Here is a 13764-nt window from a genome sequence, read left to right on the forward strand (position 1 = left end):
TATAAGAAATAACATTATAAATTTAGGATTTTTAAAATCTTGCCAAAATTACAACCGGAGCATTCAGTGAATTAACACCTATCTAAGAGCCGCATCGTAAACACATCGCATGATCGCATCACTTTGCCTTTGCCGCGGTCAAATCACACAAGCCAATTTGAAAATTGAAACAATAACAATAGAGGGAAGGCCTTTACCCAACAGTGGGACACTTTTATAGGCTAATAAAACGTCCCACTGCAAAACAGATGTGATGTGCAAGTTTTTAGACAATTTCAAATAAGCTGGAAAATATTTCAGAAATTTCAGGAAAGTTGCATAAGAAATTAAGGAAACTTTCATTTTGTATACAAAAATTTCGATCCCCGTACAAAAATATACCGTATCCAATATTTTTCAATGTGGAAATTTCGCAATTTTAGGAACTTTTCCATCACCTGTCGAGGGTAGAAAAACGTCGGCACGTCGGTAAGGCGACGTTTACCCGTGAAGGAAACGCATGAAAAACATCATTAGTTTAAAAGTTATGTTAGTTAAGAGCGTACTCCCATCTTAAAGGCCGGCAACGCACTTACAACCCCTCTGGTGTTGCGGGTGTCCATGGGCGGCGATAATCGCTTACCATCAGGTGATCCATCTGCTCGTTTGCCTCCTATTTCATAAAAATAAATAAAAAAAAAGTCGGACTTAATGACTTAAGGCAAAATAATTAGGTAACCATTGCAAAATACAATACAATACAAATCCTCTTTATTGTACAACCTCAGAATATCGTGTGACGGTACGGAACCCTCGGGACGCGAGTCCGGCTCACGCTTAGGCGGAATTTTATTTTAATTAGCGGGAATACAACTAAAATATTTAATATCGCTGAATTTCATTTAACTTTTTTGCTCTAAATATTTTTCTTCTGAAACAGTAAGAGCTTTTTAGTGAATAGTTTAAAAATGTGTACGTATAAGTTGGGTTAATTTTGTATTTTAAATAATATAAATGTGTTACGAGTAGGTAGAGGTAGAGTAAATATTTTTTACAAAATAAAATATTCAGTGAAATTATATTTTATAAAATAATGGTAAACATAATTTTATATTTACTATAGACAATAAATAATTAATTAATTAAAACAGTTATGGTGGGCTATTTAACCTTCTTAAAAGTGCACTGTTAACTATTACATACAATAAACATTAAAAAATATATGTCAAGCAATAACTCCGTGGAATGGTTGTCGGGATGACCCCACGAGTTAATTATTTCACGTCATCATAACTACACATAAAATATCTACCTATTAGTAGGTACGAGTACTTACATACTTATAAAGAATAAACGGTTACAAGATTTACGTTATAACATTACAGTTATTTTGGCTTATAGTTATACATAATCTATCGATATAAAAATGTTAAGAAATACTAAAACTCAAAAGTAGGGTCTCCAATAATAATGTAAACTTTATGTAAAATAAAAATTATTTATCAAACAAAGTAATCTCGAAACATCGTACCTAGAGATGTTGCATGACTTGCATTACATGTTACGTGTTCTCTTTAACATTCAGTTAGACACAATCATCAAGTTTTTTCTCTGAACCAGCAGCGCAGCTTAAAAATACACTTTTGTATTATTATTAACTATTATGTTTTGGATTTGATACATTTTCCAGTGATGTTCTCTATCGGATATACTAAATTTAACTAAGAGTTCATTACAGTAACCTTGACTCTACTAAGCGACGCAAACTTTCCTAACCGCTTTGCTATCGGTATAAAAGGACATTGCAACTGATGCAGCTATCACTCAACAAGCTCACTTCAGTTGACTAACCATGAGAGTTAGCGTGGTAGTGTTGATAGGTCTAGCGGCGCTCGCCGCCGTCGCCGCCCGGGACATCCGGGAAAAGCGCGACGCCGACCTCGAGCCCGCCGCCTCCCACAAACACGAGAAGGGCGGCGGACACGAGCACCACGAGCACCACCACCACGAGGGCGGCCACAAGGGGCACAAGGGACACAAGGGCCACCATGAGCACCACCACGGCAAGCACGGCCACCACCACCACGAGGGACACAAGGGACACCACGGCGAACACGGCGGGCACAAGAAGCACCACCACCACGACGACGGCTACCATCACCACCACCATCACGGAGAAAAGGGCGAGCACGGCCACGGCCACGAGGAGCACGGCCACTGGCACAAGGGCCACGACACCAAGGGACACCACGGCATTGACAAACACGACGAGTTCAAGAAGGACAAGCACTTCCACGACCATCACGGCGAGAAAGGCCACCACGAACACCACGGCGGACACCACCACGAGGGCGGGTACAAGAAGGGCGGACACTTCCACAAGGGACACAAGCACGGCGGCCACCACGAGCATCACCACGGCAAGAAGGGACACCATGAGCACGGCGGTCACCACCACCACCACAAGGGCCACCACGGTGAGGGCGGCCACCACGAGCATCATCATGATCACCATGATCACGGCAAGAAGGGCGGTCACGAGCACCACAAGCACTGGGACTTCAAGAAGGGACACTAAACCGTGGCCCTCGCTAACCCCAAAACTGTTGTTATTTGTTGATTTTTTTCTAACGACTGTAAATATTTGTTATGTTTATACAAAGATGAAATATAAAAGTTTTTAATACGTTTACCTGTTATTGCTACCTACCTTCCACAAATATAAATTAAACAATGTTAAAATTAAAATCCCATAATACCTGCACGTAATATTGAAAACAGGTATTTAATTAAGGGTTTCAATTTTGTGCTCACGTCCTGATAACAATGGTTAATTATTATCGAGTCAATAGAACATGTCGTATAAAGCGAAAATATAAAACGCATGCACGCTTTTACCTCCATACACTTCCAAAAAGAGTAGCAAATACAAATCACTTAAATAATGTGGATTTAAGAACTATGGGTAATTGAAACAACATTTTCTTACGACCATTTAAGTATTCCATAAGTCCATGAGACTTAAAAGTAAATAATAAAAATTATATATACGAGTATTCACTTGCTGACTATATTTGCAAATCAAAAACAAGCTTCGTTATCACTTCTACCCGAATCCGGTAAACCAAGCTGAAAAGTCTGTATCAATTAATCAACCCATGATAACTATCACAAAACCCCTTTATCGTATTAAATCGTATTAGGAACAATCATTTTTATGTAATCGCTCATAATCTAGAATTAAATAAAGCCTTGTAAAAGGCTCTGGTTTATTCTGCTAATGGATAACTTTTTCTTTTGTGATATAACAACAAGTATTATCTACTCGTTATATAACTAGTAGGTACCTATTGTACTTAATTAGTTAATTACCTATGTCAAAATTATGTTACGTAATATTCTAAACTAATAAGAAATTAATAATAAAATGACATAGCAGCAGTGATAAATAGAAATACCGTTTTTTCATGAAAAGGGCAGAGGTATCAAAGACCAGTTAACTGTAATTTTTATGTTATTTCTACTTATGATCACGAGCCCTTTCGGACCTAAGTACTGTAATAGGAGCAAAAGTGTCTCAAGATTGTATTTCCATTGCGTTACCATATTTCATAGACTGACGGTAACGGAATAAAAAGATCGAAAAATGTATGAAAATGTTAGGACACTTTTTTATTAGGTTCGAAAGAGCTTGTGATTCTGAGTAAGAAATGAAATAAAAATACCCAATTTGGAAAATAAAATTGTGTATGTACAACTTTAAATAAAATTGGGAAATAAGAACCTAATTAGGGTCCTTTCTGTGGAAGTGTGGAAAACCTAAGTAGAATGGCCCGAATAAACTCGATTCAATGCATACTTATTCTATAAACAACTGGTTATAAAAAAACATTAACAGGTCAATATCGGCTTTCGGTGCGTAAGTGCCCGTAGGGGTCAAGACCTCGCGTGGCAAAGGGCACTAAATTAAATTAAAAACGCCCCGGCGAAACTAAACTGCCTATTATTACTTAGTCAGCTTATTTATGAATTATGCTTGATTTTTATTGAAATTCTTGCGTTCTTTTAGTTTAAGGTTTTATGATAAACCGATTATTGGAATATTTATTGGTAGTTAAGCTGCCATAGTATCTTTAAATATAAATAAATATATCGATATGCACCTCATACGATTAACTACATAAAACCTATTATCATCCAGATAAATTCACTTACATGCTCATTCAATATTCTACATATTTATAATCAAATATTCAGTCATTATTCGGTAATCGGCATATTCGGCAAGTTTTTCAATGTTCGGCCAAATTATTCGGTTACGGTGCGGACAGTGCCGAATTTGGTTGGTTTTGATTTATTTGGCGAGGGTTGAAAATTTGTTTGCGAATCCCTTGCCCTTTGAATGAATCATAGAGTAACTTATACTAGAGCGGTACTGTCATAGTAAATTTTGTAACCCCAGTAAATTCACTGCCATCTGTCGACACACTTTAAAACTAAAAATAAATATTTATAAAAATACGATAAAATGTATTTAAATATGGATAAATGTTTTTTTTTTATTTGCATTAATTATTTTTATGATTTTGACCCATGTTCTTTCACTGATATGCGTTAAAATTATAAATAACAAACGAAACCGTCAACGCCCTCTATACGAGTGTAGGCTAAAACTAGTGGCGCCCTCTGATCGAGAATCAAATTTTCGTGATTTTCGAGGCACGTTTTTTCCTTAGACTGTATCCATCTATTACGGAGTTATATCTATCTTTGGAATGAATGAATGACGCTTTTATTTGAAACACAACATTAAAACAGGCTTAAATCTAGGTATATTAGAAGTAACACTCAGCATGTGTCGCAGCACATAAGTAGTATTACGACGTGTACTCTTTTGACTTGTTTATTTTTAGGGATTTTCCTAAGTAGCGGCTAATCTTTAGCTGTAACGTAATTTAAGCATTTCCGTAATGGTTTACTGGAATTTAAAAATGAACCGAATAGTTCGGCCGAATGTTCGGTTCGGTTAGAAATGAACCAGACATTCGGCCTAATCGTATTCGGCAAACTCCATATCTCTAACGGAAACGTCGGGATGTATTTAAAATTTACTATACGTGATAAATCCGTTTAAATCGTTTTATTTCATGACTATCGCGGTTACCGAAGACAATATTTTCGATATCTCTAGTTCTATTAAATATATTTTATTTATCTTTATCATTTTGGTACTTCCGATTTAGTTCTAGGGATCTACATAATTAATGAGGAAGTTCCGAAGATCGACATTAAATCTATAAGGCGTTAGGCGAGGCATTCCCAGAACTTTTTGTGATAATTTTGATTCAGATTAAAAAATAATATTCGAACTAGCGACATGCATTAACACAATTTCATAGATTTCCTTCGAGGAATCGAATCTAAAACACCACAAAATCAGGCTGGGCAGTGCTTTAAACAAAATCAAGTTAGAATACGAACAATCCATTAAACCGTTTAAAGCTGGCCAGTGGTATCAATAGCCCGGTAAGTCGGGCTTGTGGGCGTCCAGACTTCGAGAGATACCCGACGGTAACACATGGCTTATAGTTTATAGTCCAGCAGGCCACCTCGGATTTAACAATTTGTCAAGGTTTTGATCTTCTTTTGATACGACATTGGCGATCGCTTACTTACTTACTTGCACTTATGTGCACGTATATCTAATGCATCAATAACAAATTGGATTCAGAATCGGCCTCCAGTGTTCGAACGAAATTAAGCTTTAATAACAACTCTTTAAACAGTTAGACTAAACTGAGTGTACTTCTTTAGTATCTGGCAATAAATATCGGTCTTAGAAAAGAGACTGTTAGATAATTTCGGTTTTGTAGAGCGTTGTCACAAACACAGCAAAAAATGAGACCTATATGTATTGGAATATCTTTCCGTCATGTGTGTTCCACCGTAGTGTCTATTTATCAGATTTTGGTGAATTAGATGATAAATATGATAATCGATTAATTTTTAATGTTTTATTGTGCAGACCTCATCCGGTATGCTACACACTTGACATTTCATACTTCATTTTACAGTTACGTAATTAGTCAGCTTAAATGTTTTCAAGCGTTTTGCTTACTTATGAGTACAAACTACTCGATTCAAATTTCAAACATATGCACGAATTCATTTGTCAATTTTAAACATATCATAACCACATAATAAGTAATAGTATTATCATACATAACGGTCACGCACCGCCCCGCCCCGACTCAAATTACCTCGCCCCGCGACAGCAGATTGATGGCCGTTTGCCGGCCGTTCAGTACTATTTTTAAACAACTTACTAGCACTATGACGCATGACGCGTGTACAGACGTGCCGTTCACACATAGAAACGCAAGTGATTTTTGATGTATAGCGTGTCCGCCCTGTGACATAACATAAGTACGTAGACACTACTGGCCGTATGTCGCCTTGAAGGGTAACAATCACAGATGTAAGAATCATACAATAATAATTATGTATATTGTATAAAACCCTAACCCGAGAAGGAAAATGAATAATGAAATTATATATTACATAGAGACGTTTGATCAAACACAGCAATGAGTAAATATCTGTACATTTTCGGCATCCTCTCATATGTACATAGACAGGAGACAGAAGCATGATAAATGGATCGGAGATATTACATTCGTGTGGCGGCAAATATACATATTCATCTCAAGATGTCAATAATTATACGTAAAATGGGAGGAGGATTTGTCATAAGTAACGCCATGAGAATCTTGAACAAGTTTGGGAACAAATCAAATTATTTTATTAAATATTTTGATTTGTGTTTTTTTAAGTAGTCACACTACTATATATAAATTAAAAACTGTAATAGATGTCATATATTAAAGAAAAAGTGACGAAGCCCTCCAGTCCATGAGAATCTTGTTAGTGGCGTAGTCGTACCTACTGTAACTATCGTCAAAGAGCATTATATAGGATAGAGGAGTACTGTCATAGTGAATTTTGTAGCCACAGTAAATTCACTGCCATCTATCGACACACGATTAAAACTAAAAATGAAAACGCTTAAAAATACCATAAAATGTATTTACCTATATATATGGATTAATGATTACATTTATTATTTTTATATGATTTTGACCCATGTTCTTTCACTGATATGCGTTAAAATTGTTAAATAACAAGCAAAACCGTCAACGCCATCTAGTCCAGAATAGGCCAAAGGTGGTAAAACGTGGTGGCGCCATCTGTTCGAGAATCAAATATTCATGATTTCCAAGGCACGTTTTTTCCTTAGACTTAACACGAAGTTTGCTTTAAATCTTTGCTATAGTGTATCCTAAAAATCAATAAATATTCTTTATTTACATTATTTAAAAAAAGATTTCCGTTCTTGTTACAATTTACAAGCTTTCATAAAAAGGCCCTAGGACTTTTGCGTCAGTTATGCGAAAATTTTTAAGGGTTAACACATGCTTGTGATAAGGCATGATGATACGAAAATATTTGAACTTTTATCCTTAAAAATGTAAATAATACAACTTTTTTCAGTCAGATTAGAGTTTCTAACTTCCAACTAACAGTTTCAATAGTAACAACTGCCTTTTTATGTTCCCGTAGCCACGAATGTCGCTGTCGCTATACAATAAAGACAATACCGCGGTACGCTCTGCGGCGCAAGGCGCAACACTATACATCGGGGTGTTCGCGCCCCGAACGAAGTGAGCAATTGCATATATGTGACGTTTTCAACCAAAAGGTACCACACTGTCGCTTGTCGATAAGGTTGATTTCTAATTGAAGCTATAAATAGCGCCTTACTGACAAGCGACAATAAGTACCCTTTTGGTTGAAAATGTTACAAATAGAGATACTAGTCGAGTCATCCCTTAACCTCCCGAGGGAGATACCAGTCTCGTCTACGAACGACATCGATATGCTAAAAGTGCATGTGTAGAAATGTTACATTTGCATTTTCCATGTTGTAAGTTAGGTTAGTTTTTGTTTTTTTGTTAAGAATGCAATGGTGGATACAGAATTTGATTTCACGTGCATGTTTTATCTACTTAAACCTCTCATATGTACTCGAAATCTTCTACATATTTGCCTGAAATACAGAACTATTCTACATGCGCATATTAGAATTAAGGTTTTGGATTTTTTTGGCGTTAGCATCACATCACATATAGATTACTAGTATGTAACTTTTTTAGAATGTATATAAGTATTCAGTATTCACCCTACTTATCTTATAAATGTGAAAATTTATATAATGTTTAATATGACCGCATTATAGCGTAAAAGTCATCTACTCTGTTCACGGCGAACATGCCAGATGCACTACACCGCCACGGTAGCCGTAACATTGCACGAAACGCGTTGTTGTACTGTACTCGAAGCTTATTGAACGATCGTTTCGTGTAATGGTACCACAGCTGACGGTACGGTAGAACGCCTGACAGTACGCCCTGAACAAAGTTATTTTGGCTTGGTCGGAACAGTGAGTAAACCGACGCGCCAACATGTTTGTGTGTGCGCAACATTGCAGCAACAAACGTGCAGAACAGTAAACTCATTGAAATTAGAGTACAATCTAGATTTGGGCTAAGCTTTACACTAGTAGACTGAATCGACAATATGACGAGCAAAATTTTAAACAGAAGTACCTTTAATTATGTTCAGGGTAATTGAGATAAAAGGTAAAGACCCGCGCGACGCATCTTCCGTCGCATGTTTTGAACGGCGTGCCATTTTTTTTTTTCGCCCAATCTCCTGATTTTATGCCTCCTATTAAGGAACAAACCCTTTTACTCTCAATAAAATTTGTGCCCAATATAAAATACAAGTCATATTTGCGCACATATTCGGGGCAATGAGCTCGCACGCCCTTAATCCAGCCAACCAGCCGGAGCCGCCTCTAATCCAGATTTGATGTGCGGCACCGGCGGGCTCATGTTGAGGTAAATTAAATGATAGTTATACGTGTCTATACTGAGTTCTGATAACTACAAGCTTTTAACTTAAATACAATCTTGATATTCTGAATATACTGATACTTAGAATCAGAATATTGCATAAATCTTTTTTTCTTTTTTAAACAGCTTTCATATTTATTTCTGTCTCTATTCTGAATATCAGTGTAAATTATCTTATAGGACTTGCAGGTTTTGTTCAGTTCTGGATTGGAAATTGATGTCATGTTATTTCTAAAAACATGATTGTTATTACCTACTAGCCGACCCGCCCCGGCTTCGCACGAGTGCAATGCTGATGTATTATACATATAAACCTTCCTCTTGAATCACTCTCCACTTCTTGGCCTGTCCCTCTTCCCAGTTTATCTGGGGTCGGGTCTCCTTGTATGTCTGCGCCAGAGTGCTCTGTTCTGGCTTGTCTGCGTACTCAGGTTCTCTTTCCGGATCTCTTTCTGCATGTCTGACCACCAGGTGTTGGGTGGTCTTCCCCTTCCTCGGGATTGGTTGGGTATATTTAGGGCCTTTTTAACAGAATGGTCATCATCACGTCTAAGGATATGGCCATACCAACGCAATCGACTTTCCTTTACTTTCTCAACTATAGGTGCTACCTTAATCGATCCCCTGATAAATTCATTTCTGACCTCTCTCTTGAATCACTCTATCTATTAATAAAAACCGCATCAAAATCTGTTATGTAGTTTTAAAGATCTAAGCATACATAGGGACAAACATCCATCCAGACAGCAGGAAGCGACTTTGTTTTATACTATGTAGTGATTTACTAAAGAAAAAGTGACCGGAGCGTGATTCAATCTGGCGTCTTTTGTATTCGCCACACACACAGTAAATGCCTTCAGTATATGACATCGTGGTGGTTCATATTTCGTGGTGTTTCTAGAAATTGTGCAGAAACCGTGATATTCGATTACTAGTTGTATCAGGGCCCAAGACTTATGCGCACTTTGGGCGGTAGTCTTCAACTACTTATAACTGCCAAGGAATTGGATGACAAGCTATACCACACACCACCCCAGGCAAAACAGAACGTTGTAGCGATTAAGGCACGAGAGGGCCTATCTCGAACACAATTTCGCAAATTGGGGGCTTTTCTCTTTTACACCAATTAAGGCGTAATAGAGCGACAGAGAAAGATGTCCACAACATGCGAACTTCAGTGTTGGCGGTTATATCCCAGGTATTTAGCCGCGAAAGGGCACAGGCGCAGCTGCAACTCAAACAAAATTACTTGCACTCGATGCTTCCTAACAGGTACGGTACTGCTGTCGCCTACCGAGTGTAGAACTCGGGCGCATAGGTAGCGTTAATTACGGCAGTTTCTGGGGTTTTCTGCCTATGGTCAGACCATTGTCATTTGGCAGAGCATAATCCTTACTTTCAGTCGATAGCTCATATTTCTCAAATATTGGTAATATATACCCTTGGTAATATTTTTTACAAAATATGTATCTGATCAACCAGTTGGTTCGATAGGAATAAGTGGCTACATGAAACGAATTTAAAGAAACGCGACTTTGGCAAATTCTCACCTTGGACCAAACGAGCCTTTGACAAAAAGCGTATTTTGACGAATCGCGTCTTTGGATAACCTCACCATTGACGAAAATGTTTTGACGAATCACGACTTTGGCAAACCACATCTTGGACCAAAGAAGCCTTTGTCAAAAAGCGTAATTTGACGATTCGCACCTTTGACGATAGGCGGAAAACCCAGTTTCTGGTTTATTAATGTGCCGTCTGAAAGCCTCCAATTGCAAAATTTCCAGATGGAATAATTTCGGTAACTTCTCACAATTTTGTATGGGCAACGAAATTTTCTATTATCTTTACTTTCTTTATTTCTTGTGATTGCTTTCTGAAATTCCCGAGATTTCCCAAATTTTAGTAACCATCCGCATGCAGCTTGCAGATATATAGCTCGTTACAAGCGCCTTGTACAATATGGAATCTTATGTGAGATCACACACTGGTTGTATAATATGGAATCATATGTGAGATAACACATCGCTTGCACTGCGTTTTCCTTACCGCAGGCGTAACGCTGCCTTTCCACATCCAAATCTCTTCTCCGCTCAGCTGAATTACAACCAATGCTATTGGATGATTCCCACACGTCTCCTTTCATCTCCGCCTCAGTGAAAAGGCATCCTAATAAAAATTAGAACAAATTTATTAGCCAAGAACCAAACTAGGCTAAGCCTATATCCTGGGATTTATTAACTAATGATGTGATTATTAGCATATAACTCCATTAACCACTTGACATGTAGATACTTGGTGACTTTAAATCCAGTATTAATTGGTAATACCGAATGTATTGTTGTCACAAGTCGACGTCTTATAATACTGGTTGGCAGCGATGAGCTCGGTATGCTATGATTGCTATGGGATTTACAGCCTTTATTGAAGCAGAACTTCATGCTGATGTTTATAACAGCATTATTGATTATTTAATAATAACTAGAAATTTCCCGGCTTTCCTGGAAGGAAAGTTGTGTATTCTGTTTAATTTATAGACTATAGCCTGTTGTTAAACAACAACAATTATTTCGATAAACAAAAATTATAAAATGAGTAATAATCTATAAGTACCTAATTAATTAAAATGCTATCTGTAAGATATTAAGTAGGTACTTGTTCTCGTTCTGTAATAACCTTCCCTGGGTTCATTGTGTGCCAAATATGGTCAAATTACCTACAAGTTACTACTAATTGTAAAACCTTTGTTAAAAGAGACCACATACCTAAATAATACACACGTCTCGTTAAGAATTCTTGTTTAGAGAAGAGAGACCATTCTTATTTAAATAAAATCAATCTATCTTGTCAATAAACTGTTAGAGCATTTGCTTGACCTTGACAATAATATGAGCGCAACCACCGGAACCCGGCTGCAATTCGTTGCCCAACAGCGACACCGAGAAAACAAGCCACAATGTCTATAAAACGCGGACGCGGCAACCCCGTCACAACAGAACGCAACCGAGCCGCAAGCATGCAGGCGATCCCCGTACTGGTGTGTCTGGTGGCCCTCGTGGCCATCACCGCCGGCCGCGACCTGCGCGAGAAGCGCGCCGCCGACCTCGAGCCCGCCGCCTCCCACCACCACGAGAAGGGCGGCGGACACGAGCACCACGCGGACCACCACCACGACCATGGCGGCAAAGGACACAAGGGCTACAAAGGCCACCACCATCACGAGCACGGCAAGAAGGGCCACCACCACCACGAGGGTCACAAGGGACACCACGACGAGCATGGCGGACACAAGAAACACCACCATCACGACGACGGCCACCATCATGAACACCACCACGGCGAGAAAGGAGAAAAGGGCCATGGCTTCGAAGAGAAAGGCCACTACCACAAGGGACACTCCACCAAGGGACACCACGGCATCCACAAAGTAGACGAGTTCAAGAAAGACAAACACTTCCACGACAAACATGGAGAATCCGGCTACCATGAGGGTCACGGAGGTCACCACGAAGAGCACGGCCACAAGAAGGGCGGTCACTTCCACAAGGGACACAAGCACGGCGGTCACCACGAGCACCACCACGGCAAGAAGGGCCATCACGAGAAGGGAGGACACCACCACGAACACAAGGGACACCATGATGAGGGCGGCCACCACGAGCACCATCACCATCATCATGATCATGGCAAGAAGGGCGGTCACGAGGACCACAAGCACTGGGGACACAAGAAGGGACACTAAACCAAAGTCATTTAATTTATGCGTAGATAATTTGTTATTTTTTTTACTACAATATACATTATTGTATACGTCAATAAACTAATATTGTTGAAATTGTACGAATGCTGTTTTAATTTACAAGTGTTATCACAGCTCAGATAATACTGGTAGTGTTACCACGAGTATTTTCAAAAAATAAATTTGACAATGTTGGGTTTTTTCTATTCGAAATCATGAATACTTTTAAATCAAACAAGAAAGTGACAATTAGTACTGGTACTTGCAATTTATCGACACAACATTGTCTTAATCATTTGTCTGTTAATTTATTTTAAGCAACAAGGCCCATATTACATATACCTTATAGACTGACATACATATAAAATTCATAAACTTAAAAACTAAACACTAGGTATTTTTGCGATTGCGACAGAACGGCGCGGCGTGGCTCCGTTGAATTGTCTGCTATTGTGTCGAAATCAGTGTGCAGTTTGCCCCGGAACATCCGAAACACGACACCCTTCTTCAGAAGTCAGTATATCAAATAATAGTATATTTGGACAAATGTTATTCATTATTTTTAACAATACCATCGATGGGTGCATGCCTAATATCTCTTACCGGCGAGCATTATCTAAGCGCTGGTAACCCTTTTAATATCGGAGACCTAATCGCAAGAATATTAAGTTTTTACGAAACCACTTCTGAGCTCTCAACCCTGCAGCCCTAACGCAGCGTACTACGTAGGCGAACAACACGAGAATGCGAAGCGGCGCGGCGCGGAGCGTGGTGAATCAATCCTTTGATACCTATAGAAGTGTCCTACGTGGGCGATCTCGTTGCGAACGCGAACGCCTTGGGCCTCGCTTCGCGTTCGCGAGTGTTCGCCTACGTGAGACGCAGCGTAAGAGGATAGGTTTAAAATAAGAGCCACAGTGTAAAAAGTAAAACTGGACCGACGCCTTTGATGTCTTCGTACTAAATGCCGACACCGCACAAGAACACTGTGGGATTGTCACAATAATTTAATAAGACACGTTTTAATAAAACACGCTAGCCCTGTAAGTAGTACCGAGCTGCTAACAATGG

At 38.8% G+C, this 13764-nt stretch overlaps 2 protein-coding genes across 2 annotated transcripts; both read left to right on the forward strand.

Annotated features, from left to right (window-relative positions):
• Positions 1-1700: 1700 nt before the first annotated feature.
• On the forward strand, positions 1701-2665 carry LOC134747618 (histidine-rich glycoprotein-like). Its single transcript, XM_063682215.1, has one exon. It carries the CDS (start codon positions 1832-1834, stop codon positions 2555-2557), a length of 726 nt encoding a protein of 241 aa, XP_063538285.1. The 5' UTR covers positions 1701-1831; the 3' UTR covers positions 2558-2665.
• A 9116-nt stretch (positions 2666-11781) lies between these two features.
• LOC134747626 (histidine-rich glycoprotein-like) lies at positions 11782-12794 on the forward strand. The gene has a single exon (XM_063682230.1). It carries the CDS (start codon positions 11911-11913, stop codon positions 12694-12696), a length of 786 nt encoding a protein of 261 aa, XP_063538300.1. The 5' UTR covers positions 11782-11910; the 3' UTR covers positions 12697-12794.
• The last annotated feature ends 970 nt before the right edge of the window (positions 12795-13764 follow it).

Source organism: Cydia strobilella, chromosome 1, assembly GCF_947568885.1.
Source record: "Cydia strobilella chromosome 1, ilCydStro3.1, whole genome shotgun sequence".
NCBI lineage: Eukaryota > Metazoa > Arthropoda > Insecta > Lepidoptera > Tortricidae > Cydia > Cydia strobilella.

Excerpts from the sequence above, each read along its gene's own strand:
- LOC134747618 (XM_063682215.1), top strand. The coding sequence starts at position 1,832 with ATGAGAGTTAGCGTGGTAGTGTTGATAGGTCTAGCGGCGCTCGCCGCC.
- LOC134747626 (XM_063682230.1), top strand. The coding sequence starts at position 11,911 with ATGTCTATAAAACGCGGACGCGGCAACCCCGTCACAACAGAACGCAAC.